The 17,098-nt window shown below is 39.5% G+C and overlaps 1 protein-coding gene across 1 annotated transcript in view; it reads right to left on the reverse strand.

The window, feature by feature from the left end:
• The window catches only part of LOC135499535 (repetitive organellar protein-like), a 166,692-nt gene that overhangs the window by 38,683 nt on the left and 110,911 nt on the right, over window positions 1–17,098 (reverse strand). Inside the window, exons 17-20 of the mRNA XM_064790351.1 lie at window positions 15,854–16,018; window positions 12,790–13,015; window positions 7,988–8,065; window positions 5,010–5,122 (exon numbers count right to left, since the gene is read on the reverse strand). Of these exons, the coding sequence (XP_064646421.1) occupies window positions 5,010–5,122; window positions 7,988–8,065; window positions 12,790–13,015; window positions 15,854–16,018 (582 nt within the window). The remainder of the gene's footprint in view (window positions 1–5,009; window positions 5,123–7,987; window positions 8,066–12,789; window positions 13,016–15,853; window positions 16,019–17,098) is intronic.

Raw genomic sequence — 17,098 nt, forward strand, 5'->3', positions numbered from 1 at the left:
TTGCTTTACTATAGTAAATGTTGCACACAGCCATGCATGTTACTTTTGACCAGTGCCATATTACCTTTGACCATTAATGTTGTAAATGCTTCTTCTGACCAGTACCAAATGACAATCGATGAGACCTAAGACCAGAACAGTGGCGATCAAAATACACGCCAACGGCTATTTGACGCAGCCTCATCTCTTGGTGTTTAAATGTAAACAGCACATTGGAAAGAAGATGAGAAATCGGCCAATGGGGAATCTAGGTGATGGGGTTTTAATGAAAAGCACACACCAGCTGCCTTTTTCTTTCTGACTGTCAGCTCTATTGTCAAGGGAACAATGTCCAGCTGCAGGCAAAAATCCAATAAGCAAACAACATGACCAAGGAGGATTAGCTGGAGTGAATGAGGTTGAGGACAGAGGTGTATAGCAAGAAGAGTCAACTCAGAGAAGCACATTGCCATTGGCTGCCTTTATACTGGAATTTAAACATCCACCAACCAGAAGCCTTGACACATTTGATAACGACACTATTTATTTGAAATAACCAATGACATTGCAGGTTGGTGTATAACCTGCAATGTCATTGGTTAACTTAAGTTAAGCTGTAGAGATTAGGTGGTATGCCTTTATACTGGATTTTAAACATCCACCTACCAGAATCCTTGTCACATTTGATAACGGCACTATTTATTTGAAATAACCAATGACATTGCAGGTTGGTGTATAACCTGTAATGTCATTGGTTAACTTAAGTTAAGCTGTAGAGATTAGGTGGTATGCCTTTATACTGGATTTTACACATCCACCTACCAGAAGCCTTGTCACATTTGATAACGGCACTATTTATTTGAAATAACCAATGATATTGCAGGTTGGTGTATAACCTGCAATGTCATTGGTTAACTTAAGTTAAGCTGTAGAGATTAGGTGGTATGCCTTTATACTGGATTTTAAACATCCACCTACCAGAAGCCTTGTCACATTTGATAATGGCACTATTTATTTGAAATAACCAATGACATTGCAGGTTGGTGTATAACCTGCAATGTCATTGGTTAACTTAAGTTAAGCTGCAGTGATTAGGTGGTAAGGATACCATACAGAAGAGATAGGATACCATAAAGAAGAGATAGCATGTTAGCTCATTAAAGGGTTGACCATATAGGCATCGCCATTTTGGCTTGAACTTGTAATTCCAAAGCATTAAGAATACCTTCAAGATGATGTGAATGCCCATTTAAAACACGGCAGGCAAACAAGAAGTATTTAACAAGAAATCTATTTTATTATAAACCTTCGAGAGAGGCATCATCGCTGTGAAAAATGAACAGCGAAGCCTTGAAAATGTTCGAATCTATGGCTTCAGTGATAAAAGGTTTAGAATTAACCTGGCTCTAACGTAAATGTCACAGGACTGAAAGAGTGATTTATCAAGGACGGAGCACTGTAATATCGCGGCTGAGTGGGTGGTCCATTTTGAAAGGAGGAATATCGCGCAGGAGATGCTGCTTTTGATTGCCGATATAATCATATCTTAGGTTATCGATTTTAAGATGATGGATAAGTGCTAACATGGTGCCAAGGTCATGATAGTATCGACTGGAAATTAACCCACTCTAACCTGCTGGGGACTTACTCTCCCGAAGTGACCTGCTTGATATTTATCAGTCACCTCTTGATGCTGCAACATGCAGTGTAATTTTAACTTACGACATGCACGTTCAATGAAGAATGATGACCCCAGGCCCAACTGTGACCCCTAGGCCCCACTGTGACCCCATGGCCCCACAGCTTTCTCCAAATCTGACTTGACCATGTCATAATAATGGGACTGCTTGGCAGTGCTATTGTCATGGTGCATCATAATGCAAGGAAGCCTGTGTCACCCTTCATGTTGACATGAGTGAAAAGTTCATTTCAAGGTGGGAACTTTGATGGTGCCAATAAATTCTTTTGATGGTGCAAATTTATAAAGATCCCAGTTCTGCTGTTCCTGGTTAAAAAATTGAATCTGCAGAATATATATATATCAAAAGAGGCTTTTGAGTGTTGGTATTGTGATGGTCATAGGGGAATCAAGGACAACAGTTCTTTGATGTTTTTTTTATTGCATTAAACAGAGCAACATCACCACACCCAAATCATTCAATACGATGAAGCTGGCCATTAATCGCATTATATTCACAATGACATCAAATACAATTAGATCGTATCCTGAAAATATTTCCGATACAATACAAACGCAATCTCCATTATCAAGGCAATTTCAGTATTAGGCAAATGAAAAAATTGTTTCTCGTCCGAACCTAACCTCAAACTCAGCTTATCGACAATTTTCACTTTCAATTTTTAAGGCTGGTCGACGTCAGTGTCAAATAATTTCAGGAAAAAATATGACCAAACCAAGGAGAGAGGTCCGCTTCCAACAAGGTATTCCTATATCATCTAAATCATGATTTATATCATGATTTATATCATAAGGAATCATAATCATGCTGCCAGCATGGGCTGTACATGTGTGGTCTGATATAAACTGCTATAAAATGGTGGAAGAAAGTGGAAAATAAAAGATATTTTCAGGGCGGTGGGTGGCCAAAATCAAGGCGGACAGGGAAGAGACTCAGGTTTATATCTTTAACTGGCCTTAGAAGAGGCCATTGAGGAAAATGATCAAAAGAATTGAGTCGTTAATTAAAGAGTGTGCAGTGGTACATCTCACTAATAATCTTCCAAGGATAGGCTGTGTCTATATCATGTCGTAGTCAAATAGCCAATATTGCCAGAGGCTAACACTCCCGCAAGCTGCGTCTTCACATCAGACAATAGATGGCATGTCCTCAAACAGCGTCTCCCAGGCCTATGATGTTGGAATATGTGAAATCATAAGATATACAGTAGAACCTCTCTATTAAGGACACCCTGTGGACTGACAAGTGCTGTCCTTAAAAGAGAGGTGTCCTGATTAGAGAGGTCAAATTGAATGGAAACGCCCACTTTGGGACCAAAACTAGTGTCCTTAATAGAGAGGGTGTCTGTAATAGAGAGGTGTCCGCTAAGGGAGGTTCTACTGTAATCTTATTGTTGATCTCAGCAATGTCCCTGTCCGTTGTTTGTTTACCTCTTCTGGTAAGCTTACATCTAGTTAACTATCTGTATAAAGTCTGCCAAATAAATATGCATGTAACACATGAAACCCGTCACCACACATTATGGCTATAAAGACTCTGAATTCACCAATCCAGGCGCTCAAAGACAGACTATAATAGATTTCACAGCAGGAAGAAAGTTGAACTCTCGACGGAGCTATCACGCTCAAATCTAGATACCATGTAGCTGACCATACGTCCGTGACTAGCATATCAAAAATGGCGGACAGGAAGCAATTTTCATCAGCTACGCCAAGAAGCAGTAACACCATCAACATGGCCATACATCTTCCGGTAGTGGACACTACTCAAGTTATTATTAGCAGACATGGTCATTTTTCAGGAATCGGGTAAACACATTACACAAGAGATCGAAAATAATGCATTATGTAGTTCTCCATTGCATGCAGTGCGGATACTTCAAACTCCTTAATGATTGAAGTTTCCTTTCGACACTGTCATCAACTGCCTTTGACGTCATCTCACAAACATTTGGTTATTTCTGGAAGGTTGTCGGAAGTATTAAGGCTTTTCCGAGATGCTGAGGATGACGGTTTGACTGTACAACAAATACACCATTCGCATTTTTTTAACGATTTACTCCCTGCAGTGCATTGTGGATATAATTTGCAGGAAGGGTTAAGGAATAATGCTTTAGTTTTAGGATTGGTATGAAGTAATTAGTATATATCAACAATTTCAGTATCAACCTCATTTAGAAAAAAAAAAATTGCAACCAGCATGCCCTCTAGTCACCAGGAGAGGTTAAAAAGTGATCATTAATTCTGACAAACTTGCAACCTCTGCTTTGGACATGATGGATGTCATCAACCGAAGTAGGAGGATGACTTAAATAGCACTCCACAGAAGAAGTGCCTAGAAACACACCAATGAATTAATGTTCTTTCCCCAAGCACACAGTAAGCTGGTGCAAGCAAAATTTCAAACATTACACTTGTGTCGATTACAATTCTCCCAATTTAAGCTATCTTTCAGCAAGAACACTTCTCTAAATCCCAAACAACAGGAACCACTTTCGGTGAAACCTGGCACCTGTTTCGATTACAAATCCTACCACTTGAACTGTGTAAACAAGACTTGAAGAAACTGCCCAGGGACCAAGTGAAAGACATCGATGATCTCGGATATGTAGTTCAACAAGTCCTCCGCCAAATATTAGTTCAGGTAATTGACAAGCCGCTGTCGATTTCAGGCTGATTAGACTAACAAGAAGCGCGGCGATTCGATCACCGCTGGGTGGGCGCGGCGATGCTTCGAGTCAAATTGACGGGAAAGAAGAACAGGCCGTATTCCCACCAGGATATTACTTTAACCCTCTCTTGGTCATTATACAGTGATGCCAACGTTGACTGATAAAGTTATTGCCAACCTCAATATGGCAACGCCTTGATAAAACCGATTGTCATTTCCAAGCTGGCTGCACCTATTTCAGGAATACAGCGGCGCCAAGATAATGCCAAGTACAGATTTGATCCATTTTTGATAATGCCCAATGTCATATCCAATATAGTTGGTTGGCTGCACCTATTTCCACAAACTGGAGGCAATATTTCAGGTGGCATTACCAACTAATTACCTCGAAGCGACAACAAGGATTTTCAGATGCTGAAAAGAAGTTGCCAATGATTCAGTTGCGCAGCAGACAATACCCTTGATTGCAGAATCTCTCCAGAAAACAATACATTCAGTGAAAATTGCAGAGAACATCCTTCTCTAGTTTGAAGTGTGCCCTCAAATCATGGTAACTCCGCGCTAGTAATACACAACCGTCTAAGTAATCCAATTAAATGCAAAAAACAGACTTATACCCCGAGGATATCAATTATCTTCAAGATACATTAGGAAACCAACCTTGCGTCTTCACACCTAGCTCGGCTCTCCTTGACAAAGCGATCGGCATTCTTCGCATCGACTTGTTGACATTGCAACGACTGAGATAACGCTCGCAATTCTTTCATCACAGCCTGTAATTAGAAAAATTAAGAAAGAAATTAACAAACGACACTTTTTGAGAATACAGTGGAACCCCGGTCGGCGACCACCTCAGTAACGCGACCACCCCGCGAACACGACCAAAATTCTCCGGTCCCGAATGGTTTTCTCTCTAATTCCCATTAACTGGCCCTCGCTAACACGACCACCCCGGTACCCAGACCGCGACCACCAGCTTGGTCGGTCCCAAACTGCAAATTAACCCCGCTAACGCGACCATGAGGCCTAATTGCCGTAATCAACCATGACCGCATCGTATCAATTGGCACCTTCTCGCAAATCCGTGTTGATAATTAGCACCTCGAACACATGGGAATCCATATGAAAATAAATGATGTGTAAGTGAGTTTGATCAAATGTAAACGCAAATAAAATGAAGAATAAACTTTCTTTTCGACTCACGGTTTTTTGTTTCATCATTTAGTATTAAATGATGTCAAGAGGCATGCACACGTAGTTTTTAGGACAAATAAATTATGTTGATTAGTAAGAGTACCGATACTCAAGTAAAGAATGCTCACTACGTCGTAATGTTGATAAAATACGTTATTAAAAAGATGATTTAATCAGTACCAGTTCAAATTGGCTGAAGTTAAAGCAGGAAGACATCAGGAAGAATTCTCAACATCTTCTCACATCACCTCTCTCAATGTTAGCGGGAATATTAGCTTGACATCAAGAAGGGCAGCTGCCGATGGTGTGAATTACATGCTTGTTCTAATTAGCATGCTCAAGTTTTAATGTAATGTTTGGTCTAATTAGCTCTCGTCAGTTTATTCACTCATTTACATAAGTTGCAAATTAAACGCAAAACACTCAAGAAAATGATTTTTTATTCGTAATATACACACAAAATTATCGAATCACCCGGTGGCGTAGTCATTCATGCATGTCAATGTACACACAGCAGGACGATGTTTTGGCGGGAAAACCTACTTATGATTCTTAAATTCACTAACGCGACCACCCCGGTAACACGACCACTTCGGCTTAGTCCCTTGGGTGGTCGTGTTACCGGGGTTCCACTGTACCAATTTTTTTCTCCAAAATAACAGTTAATGATGAAAATTGAAATAAACACATTCAGCATGTTCAGACTCGACCCCTATAATAAGAGAAGCAATGTGGGAGTAAAGTGTCCTGCTCAAGCACATACGTGTAGATTCAACAGTGGTGGTCCTTCAAAATCATGCGCCAAATGAGCAGGACAACGTTTTGGTCAATTTAGACAAATAACTCTGTTTATTTACTCATGTACACTTAATCAACTGATGACGAAGTTAAACCACGCAGAAAGTTCAAGCCTGTTATTCTACAGCTAGAGTTTCCGCAGGTTATCTGAGACATGATTTCAGTTTAACCATATCAATTAGCACTTTGTGTTGACGGATCACTTCAGGTGCATTGTGGGTGGATACCGTTGTGGCAAATTTGATTGTTTGCGATGTCGTCCCCAGGGGAAGAAATCGCTCAATGTGCGTCTTCTTCTGAGCTGCAGGGATTGTTAATTAAAATATCTGGAGCGTGTAACCTTCTTTTTCAGAAGTTGGAATTGTATTTTTTTGTGCTTCACGTAAATAGACATTAACTTTGCTGGAGTGAAAGTATTATGCATGAAAATTTGCTGAAACTTGGCACTCTGTACAAATGCTTAAGGCATATAGTCACACCCTTTTCCGAGTAATGCTCCCAAAGAAAACTCAAATATATTTCTGTGTGACAAGAAATCTTCAGACTGCTTTGAACTTCTTCAGGCAAAGCAGCAGTTACAACCTACAGCTAGATACAACATTTTCTCAATGTATTAAATGGAGTTAAATCTGAAATAATCGAATGTTAGCGCTCATGAATCTTTCCATCTGATTATGATATGGACCAAGTGAGAGCTTGAGCAGGGAGCTTGTTGGTATTCTGGTCAATTGCGATAGGATCACTCATTATATCGTGGAAACCTTGAGATTGCTTTGAGGTGGAAGAAAGAATATGCATGTGAAGCTCTGCGCAATCCATTCTGTCATATTCGCTCACCAGTACCCCTGCAGGGAAGGAATGACTAAACCTCAGGGGGTCACCTCAATGACACACGCTAATTGACTACTGTAAGGAAGGCTATGAGAACGTGATCAGAATTTCTTCGTAGTTGCCAAAGCTACGAAATATACCCAGCATGCAAAGAAAGAAGTATTTTTGCGTGCTGTAACAAGTTATATTTTTCCCGGTGTTTATTTTCACAGATTTTGTGAATAACATCGACGGCAAAGTGAAACCTATGACTACGAATTTTTGGCGAGTTACAGTATTTTCTAGGATAAGCTGTCAGTGAGCACTCTCTGATTCTCTTCCTTTCATAAATTGTTTTATTTTAATTGCATTGTTTTTATTTTAGCACGCGTTCAGGGATCCTGAAAATCTTCAATATCGGAAAGTACTATAGTCATTGGAGTGTCGTGAAGGCAGGAATATAATTCCTCCGGAGATCTGGACGAACCCTGTCTAATCTATGATACTATTTTTGTCACAATTGCTTCTGTTCTGCGGTAAACAGAACAACTAATCTATGATACTATTTTTGTCATGATTGCTTCTGTTCTACCGTTAACAGAACAACTAATCTATGATACTATTTTTGTCACGATTGCTTCAGTTCTGCGGTAAACAGAACAACTAATCTATGATACTATTTTTGTCATGATTGCTTCTGTTCTACGGTAAACAGAACAACTAATCTATGATACTATTTTTGTCACGATTGCTTCTGTTCTGCGGTAAACAGAACAACTAATCAAATTTTCTAAAAATATCATATTGTTCTCCTTATAGAGGGTAAATAGACTGACCTTCTTCTCCTCCCTAGCTTCTTCAATTGAATCACCCAACACCTCGAGCTCGAGGAACTTCTCTTTCAGTTCTTGTTCCTGCAAGCAGAAGTAGGAAAGATATGGCATTTTTGCGAGTATTGGTACACGAGATGTAAGAACTTATCCAAAGAAATGTTACACTATAGGAGCACATGATTGGGCATAGAATTGCTGGATTGCATGCTGAAAATGAGATTCTAGGAGGAAATTCCCAGGCACTTTACACTTCTAGTTTATTCTGCTTGTTCTTGCAAGCAGAAATACGGAAAAATATGGAATTTTTGCAGGTATTGGTACACACGTAAGAAATGTTACACGCTACTCTACTGTAGGGGAGCATGACAGAGCAATTGCATTCGATTCCATTCTTTTCGTTGAATAAAACAAGCATCTGGATGACAATTCTTGGATTCTTCAAAAGCTTATTCACAAAGTTGTAGGGGTTTTTCAGTTTTCTGAAAACCTCTGGGGGTGGATACATGCGTTTGGTCTAGAAGCTGCTGCAATGCAGCCAAATACCAAACAAAGAGCAGACTGATTTGTACTTTGGTGAGATAATACATGTACAAACAAACTGCTCCTCATCAAATATAAATTGACTACTGTCAATGTTTGCGATAGGATCATCCTAAAATGTCCGCAGTAACAATACCTGTAACTCTGAATCTGATTTGGCAAGTTATCATTGTCTGTCAGGAACTTGTACAAAAGTCGCAAATGCTAAATGTTGACAAATCTTGATGAATAGCTGAGGAAATCGGATGCGGGGATAAATCTGCTGTACAAAAGGAACGACAGGTAATACGAGGACGGTGTATTCAGTGCTTGCTCCTCGACAGAGAATTAGGCTAATACGAGACAACGAGATGGGACAGAGAATAATCCGTCGAAGTCATGGAGATGACAAATGCAGCTTATGAACACAGAAATAGAGTAAATCCTAGATGAAGATTACGTCATGTTAACCCTCATTGACCTTTACAATGTCAAATGAACAAAACTTAAATAAAATACAGTGGAACCTCCCTTAGCAGACACCTCTTTATTAGGGACAACCTCTCTATTAAGGACACTAGTTTTGGTCCCAAATTGGTACTTTCCATTCAATTTGACCTCTCTAATCAGGACACCTCTCTATTAAGGACAGCATTTGTCAGTCCCGAGAGTGTCCTTAATAGAGAGGTTCTACTGTATATTGCAAATAATTATCATATTCTGACCTTCTCCAGTGCTATATTGAGCTATGTGACTATATTACTTACTGATTGGATCTGTAAAAATTATCCATCAATTAATATTCAAGATGGCTGCCATAGCTGCCATCTTGGATAAGCAGGCATAGGTTTTTCTTGGAATGCAGAATTCTCTCGCTAACTGAACAACAAATTTTCAGGCGAACAACCAAGAGTATTCTCGGGTATAATCGAAAAAATCTGAAGGCAGACATGGGGAATGGTGCCACACCTCATGCCCTTGAAAAATGCAACCATTTTTTCTATTAGCTGATTTTCATTGCTGTGATCGGTGTGAATAATACCAATTTGCGTGCACCTCATAGCTGCTGCTAATATGATCACACCTTCTCGACCATACCATAATATCCCACAGTCATTAAGTGGCGATCACATCTCCTTAACCCTAATAGCTTGGCTGAGAGCAGGCGCTTTCGAACCAGGGGCGAGACTGCATGGCTGTGACAAACAACACAAAAATTATGTTTTTGCAATGTGTGATGAAGCATGAGACCTGCCACTTGATAGCAGTATTGCTAAGTACCGGTACTACCAGCCAAATGCTGACGTCTCCTTGTTTTTGCAATCTGTGAAAATTTCTGAAAAAATTAGGTTGTCACAATTGTTATTTTGGTGGATTACAAAATTTCTTCTACTTTTCCCAATGAAAAAAAAGTTTTTCGTGATTTTTATTGCTCCAAAATCGAGGTTATATACACACCATCAAAAATTTGGCCATTAACAGAACTCACTGAAGAAGAGTGGTAAATTCAAGAGCGTGCCATATTTTCAAGAAAGCCTTGTTGTGCTAAACTCTTAAAAATATCACTCGGGCTTACATCTCTCTATGCACACTTTTACTAAAGACGATAATGCACTTTAATGGTGTAATATGAATCACGCACATCCACTGAGCACCTGATACATCTTCACCTGAACTGTGGTGAAATTGGACCATTTTCACTCAATGACAATCCATCGGCGATGAAGACCGCAGAGTACCTTGCAACAATAGCAGTTAAGGTTTCATTTGATCGGCGGTAGGGTGTTCTATAAATCACTAGGAGAAAACCCTGGAATCAGGTGCGTTTTCATCCATTATGCCCGCTAGCGAAAACGTAATACATCTTTCCGCTAGCCAAATGGGAAATTGAAATTTTACAATAACAATCAAATACAGCTGAGTGCAATTGACATAGCAGCAATTTCTAAACGGCTGATTGTAAGCTGGTACATCTAGATTCTGGTGTGAATCCTTCTTATATTTTCAACTATGTAGATAAATTTCAACAGTGCCACTGTGCAGATGGGTACACAAGTACAATAAATCGCAAAGTTCAGCTTGCATAATGACTGCACCACAGCATTGTTTATTTCTATTTACTTGAGCCACAAGAAAACACAATGAACAGGAAAGGTGTACGCCTTTAAAATACACAACACTGATGCATATGTTCCTCACCTAGCATCACTCATTTTGTTTGTATTTGCGTCATTTGACATTTAAATCCATACTTGCACTTATTTTAGTCGTTAAGACACAGCTGTGTACACAAGTGATAATGGAAAAGAATGTCACTTATGGGAAAACAAATGGTAAATCTTTCTCTTTCTGATAGTGCAACACCCCTAAAAGGCATGTAGTCAGCTGATATGACATGTTTTCTTTGGCACGAACAAGAATGACTGGACAGGAATACAAGTCAGTTCAGCTTCAATTCAGCTGTGATCTGGAGCAAGTATATGTGGCCACCTTGCTCCTAAGTTTTTCCTCGACTATCTTATTTCCTTTACAGATGACAAACCGGAAAGTCTTTTGACCATCACCAATCTGATGTGACTCCGACAGACCGCACAGCCTTGCCCAGGACGCAATTAATACTAATGGAAAACCAACCAGGGTTGTAAACCCGAGCTCACACCAGGAACAATGAGTGTACGATGTTCCCCTGACCTTCTCATTTTGATGAAAGCCAACACGCATCGATTCTTTTTGACAGTCACTTCATAATCTGCATCTCTGGAAATCTCCAACCTAAGCATGACCATCATTCACTACATTACCTTAGCATGCAATCACCCAGATGTGATCAATACTGAAGGATTACAGCAGAGCCGAGACCAGATGCAGACATTAGAGGTGGCAAAGTGACTTACTTTCCATCCCTTTTCAATCATGGGTAGGATTGCCATAAACACTTATCTTTACGGTCCCTCAACCCCACAAAATCAACTATTGTTGTGTGATCCTGACTGAGTCTACTAGTACGACCTCTCCAGATGAAAAGAACACCAACAAGGATTACACCCGAGCTGACCCCTGGGACAAATATGAGTGGGCTCAGAGCTAATATTTATAATATTTCTCATTTCCATCAAAGGCAGAGGTAGATTTGTCAATATGCATCTCGTATAAGGAAACTAAGAGCATCGTGTTTGAAGTGCACTCTAGGTTTCCCTAGTAATGGTCACCTGTTGATTAACCTGCATGTCATGGCATAAGAGCACTGTACTTATTAAAGGAGGAGTGTTTCAAGATACTGCCGGGCTGGCCATAGTGCCTGTTATAGAGTTCCTGTTGATTCACCAATACGTCAAAGGTTAAGGCTTCGAGTCTGATAAAGGTTAAGGTTTTGAGTCTGATAAAGGTTAAGGTTTTGAGTCTGATAAAGGTTAAGGTTTCGAGTCCGATAAAGGTTAAGGTTTCAAGTCTGACAAAGGTTAAGGTTTTGTGTCTGATAAAGGTTAAGGTTTCGAGTCCGATAAAGGTTAAGGTTTTGAGTCTGATAAAGGTTAAAGTTTTGAGTCTGATAAAGGTTAAGATTTCGAGTCTGATAAAGGTTAAGGTTGCAGTTTAATATCCACAGCAATTAGCCCTATATCTACACAGAAACCCTGTAACAAGCATTAGTGTCAGTGCCGCAGAATCTCAAGGCACCACAACCTTCAGCTTTACTATACTTCAAACCACAACTTTTATCAGACTTCAAACCACAACCTTTATCAGACTTCAAACCACAACCTTTATCAGACTTTAAACCACAACCTTTACCTTTACCAGACTCTAGACTGCAACCATTACCTTTACCAGACTCTAAACTGCAACCTTTACCTTTACCAGACTCTAAACTGCAACCTTTACCTTTACCGGACTCTAGACTGCAACCTTTACCTTTACCAGACTCTAGACTGCAACCTTTACCTTTACCAGACTCTAAACTGCAACCTTTATCTTTACCAGACTCTAAACTGCAACCTTTTCTTTATCAGACTCTAAACTGCAACCTTTACCTTTATCAGACTCTAAACAACAACCTTTACCTTTAACAGACTCTAAATCTTTACCTGCATCTAAATCAGACTCTAAACTGCAACCTTTACCTCTAAGAGACTCTAAACAAAACAACCTTAATCTTTCTCAGACTTGAAGACACAACCTTTGCCTCTACATTTTTATAAGAAATGTTTCATCAGAGAACATAGCTCTGAGGTAATGCCATTGCTTTTCCGAATCCAGGTTATATGACGCATGCGTGAAAACTAACTTACAAAGAGCTTCTGTGGATCTGGTGAAAGTGGTCTACTAGGCACTTCAACTGGCTGCGCCTTCTGCTGTAATTTGGTGATCTTTTCGAGGCTTCGCGCTATCCTGGACAGCTCGGGACTTCGCGACCTTTCGACGATATTCTTTGGAGAGACGTCTGGTGTTGATGAACGGAAACGATCAGAATATAAACGTTCCATACTCTTGGCACTTCGGGTGGGACTTGTCGATCTGAAAAAGAAACCACAAATCTTGAACTCTAAATTTCGGTAAAAGTTCGAGTCACAATATATAGATCCCAATTTGGCACCATGTAAAACTGCAAAAAGATGCATGGCTGTCAATTCAAGACCAAATGAAGAAGAATGGCGGGAGAAGAAGAAGAAGAAGAAGAAGAAGAAGAAGAAGCAGCAGCAGAAGCTAAGATATTCTATAGTCACTTCTATAGTCACAAAATGGTGTCCCCAGGTAAATATTTTTGTACCCTGTAAAGAATGGGACTTTTTGCTGTTTTCATTTAGCATAAACATAACTTATTCCCATTTTAATGATTTCCGAGATGGAGGACATGATCTGCTTTCATGACGCCGATGACATCGTGAATTCCATGTTAGAACTTTCGAATACAACACTTGCTATGATCACACGCTATCCAATTACAAAGAACGAAATAATTGGAAAGTTATATAGGGATGTATGGAGAAGCTATTTTAAGACAGAATGAAAAATTAAACTAAAATCAATAGTGCTATTTCCGTTGCAGACAACAATTATTGTATTCAAGATTTTTCAAAACAAACGTCAAAAAGTTGTATTTTCACAGTGGTGATAAACCCATCCTGACTCTCATGCGTTTGCATCACTACTATCGAGGTCCACAAACCCATGACGGATTCCATCAATTTTCCTGTTTTCTCGGCGCGCTCAGTCAAGAATCAGATCGGACTGAAATTCATTGTCAGAGGTCACCCGACCTGAGGGGTCCTGTGTACAAAATTTCAAGTTCATAGCTCTAGCGGTTAAGACACGTGCCACTGTTTTTGAAACAGGATATAGACAATGGACGACAACGACGGACGACAGACACAGCGGTGTTGTATAGACTCCCCTACACTGAACCAAATCTAATAAAGCATTAAATATGATACATACTGAGAAATACGCACAGAATATATGATTTTTCTGCATTTCCATGTATCATTGACATGGTGGAGTCATTGAGTAACTACGTTTTTGCATGGCTTCTTCTGGCAACTGCAATTTATTTTTAGGGATACACAATAGATTTAATTTTTAACGTCTCAGAGGCAAAAGGAAAATCGTCATGACTCAGCAATGAAAACTTATGGTCAGCGCCAAAGACAGATTAGCACATATGTAAGAAGAAATGCTGATTTCAATGCAAGTCAAAGTTCTTCACATTTTGTGTGAAAAAAACCCTAAGGACGACAACCTCTTGAGCTAGCACAGATAAGTGGACTGCACTAGCCTTTGCAGTAAAACGTTAGGGCACGTACATCTGACGACAACATTCACAAGGAAACGCAATCATGGGCGTAAGATTTCTCCTGGCCTGTTCTCCTCAACGCAGCGTGATTAGATTTGTCTTTTGTCACCAGCAATAAGGGGAGACGGATAGAATCATGTAACTCAATAGACAGCTGTAATGTTGGTTAGATACATGATGCAAAGTTCAATGTGTTATATAAGAGAAATGGGATATTCGTCACACTGATTAGAAGTGTATACAATGGTATATCATATATCATATGTCCCTATGGATGACCAGAGACTAAATGAAAAACAAAAAATGCTGCAAGACTCTCTTATTTCATGAAAACGACAAAAAATCTGATAAACAAGTCTGTGACAGCATTGTAGGAAGTGTTCAAATCGACCTTCACATTATTTTGTGACCCGTCACAGCAAAACCAGTCACAAGTCGGGCTGAGCTCGGTTGAAACGGACTGGTTGTTCATTTCACTGTTGTCAGCCTTCTGTGAAATCTGAGTACATCAATTTCTTCCATTATACTCTTGGTGTCATTTAGGCCCATCTTCTGCGTGACATGTGCTTCGTTTTGCTGTGACTGGTCATATTTTATTCTAAACAAATTGGTTGCTGCCATGTCCTATTATTTCCAGTGTACATTGCACCTTATTTTAGCCACTGTGTTTTTGCGTCGCATCCATAAAAACTTGGGTTGGTATCAGGAAGCAATCAAATTCGAATTTCGATGTTTAGATGGAGGTGTTTTATAAAAGGAACTGATACCTCAATGACGGTATTAACTGTCTCACCAAACAACTGTTGTGTGGAGCTTTCAGTTCACCCCAAACCATGGTAAGGTGCCACAGTTTTGGCCTACTTTTAGCTCCACTCTACTGTAGCAGTGTTTGGTCATACAACCAATACCTTCAGTTCAGTATCAATTCCTTAGACCATAGATTTTCAAAATTCAACCGAACTCTAACCGGCTGCAGCTAAACTCCAGCTACTTTACAATGAAACAAGTCTCTTTAATGGAGAAGCACCATTATTTTAATCCCAATAAGATACAGCCTACACGGAGAGATTTAAATTCTAAACGGATATCTGAGTACGTAGCCACTCAAAAACCTTAATCACACTCCACCTTCACATTTGCAAGTTCAAAGAAATCAGGGTCTTTACTCTTAAGACAGTAAACAGCTAATATTCTCTGAAGTAGGATTGAAGAAGAATCTTCTCAAAAGCTAAATGCTCTCTTAAGTTGAGCTCTGTGCAAGCTTAAAAACACTTGATTTTTCTCTGACAAATGAATTTTCAAGTTGATTTGTGCGAAAGTGCTGCTTATTATGTGGACAACTGCTTTTTGTAGCATCGTTCATGACGATGAAGAAATGCAATGCATCACAACAAGATGCATCATGCCATCATGAGACTGGTTTAACAGCTGTCACAGCATCATGTAGTGATGTATCAGACCAAAATATTGGTCTATCATTTTAATTGTATGCCAAATGTATTTTTTATAGAAATCCGCAAAAGTAAGATGTCTACAAAAAGTTGGCGGTTTACCGCATTTACCTTCTGCCGCTCCGAGCGACTGGAGTAGAGGTCATCCGTTTCCGGCGCTCCTCCTCCATTTCCCGTTGGATTCGCCGCGATTCCCGCTTGATCTCTCGCGTACTTTCTTTGATTTCCTCATCCTGGGATGTCGACATCTCATGATCATCACGGTAACCATAACGTCTGGAGGTAAACAAAGAAAATTGAATTTAGCTGGGTAGTCGTAGGATGAAAGGGACGCTGATCGGTTGGTAATACGTTGGGGATTTCCTGCGTCTGGGCAGAGAAAGGGATGAAAATATATAGCTCGACTGTTGGGTTGAATTACGGAATTGTCTATCAAATGAGCAACAGGCAGGTGGAACCTATATAAAAGTCAAAGAATTTGGAAGTTTTTTTATTTCTTCGGTATCATTGATGGTTTGGCCTTGCTCAGAGTGTAAGTTTTTTAATTTCTTCTTTATTTCTTCTGAATCATTGATGGTTCGGCCTTGCTCAGAGTGCGTATTGAATCTGAAATGCAATGAAGAATAGAAAGAAAACTGCAGTTGATTCTTGTCGATGTTTACTGCTTTCATTGAGTTTTATTTTGCAAAGTATTTATTTTGTCACTACTTCAATAGTAATGAATACGTTTCTTGTACACGCTTGTATAGTTTTCATGTACTGTGACATAAGAGAGACCCCAAGGGGCATCTTTGTGTGACTCAATCTGACCTACATGGCTTCTACCTATAATGTCCATTTAATACACAATAACCCTTCAGGACAACATAAGTGTATCAATTATGATGGATATTTTATGAACCATCTACCTGGAGATAAGCCATACTTCATCATTACAAGCATTTTGTTCCATTAAGGCGGATAATATCAGGAAAATTAATAACATGAGGCCATCAGGCATGATGACAATGATAACTTTGAGATAATTGATAAAAAGCTTTGTAAAAAATTTCCAGTTGACACACAAAAAAATATATGATACTGAGAACAGAAAGTCACAAATATCAACGGGGTTCATTACCAGCTATTGCGGGCCTAGCACACTCTGTTTTGAATAGAGGGAGACTCCATCATTCCTATTGTTTGAGATTGGAAAGGTGTGAATTAATCTGGCAATTAGCCTCCTGTGCATTGGTGCATACAAACACTAAAATGTTTGGTTTTTGCTGATTTAGGGTCAAATAAATCAGCCAAAAGTTTTGAAAGCTTCACAAATGATTGTTGCAAGGAAGTACTTTATGATAGTTTGCGAAATTT

This window comes from Lineus longissimus, chromosome 2 (assembly GCF_910592395.1).
Source record: "Lineus longissimus chromosome 2, tnLinLong1.2, whole genome shotgun sequence".
In the NCBI taxonomy this organism is placed as follows: domain Eukaryota; kingdom Metazoa; phylum Nemertea; class Pilidiophora; order Heteronemertea; family Lineidae; genus Lineus; species Lineus longissimus.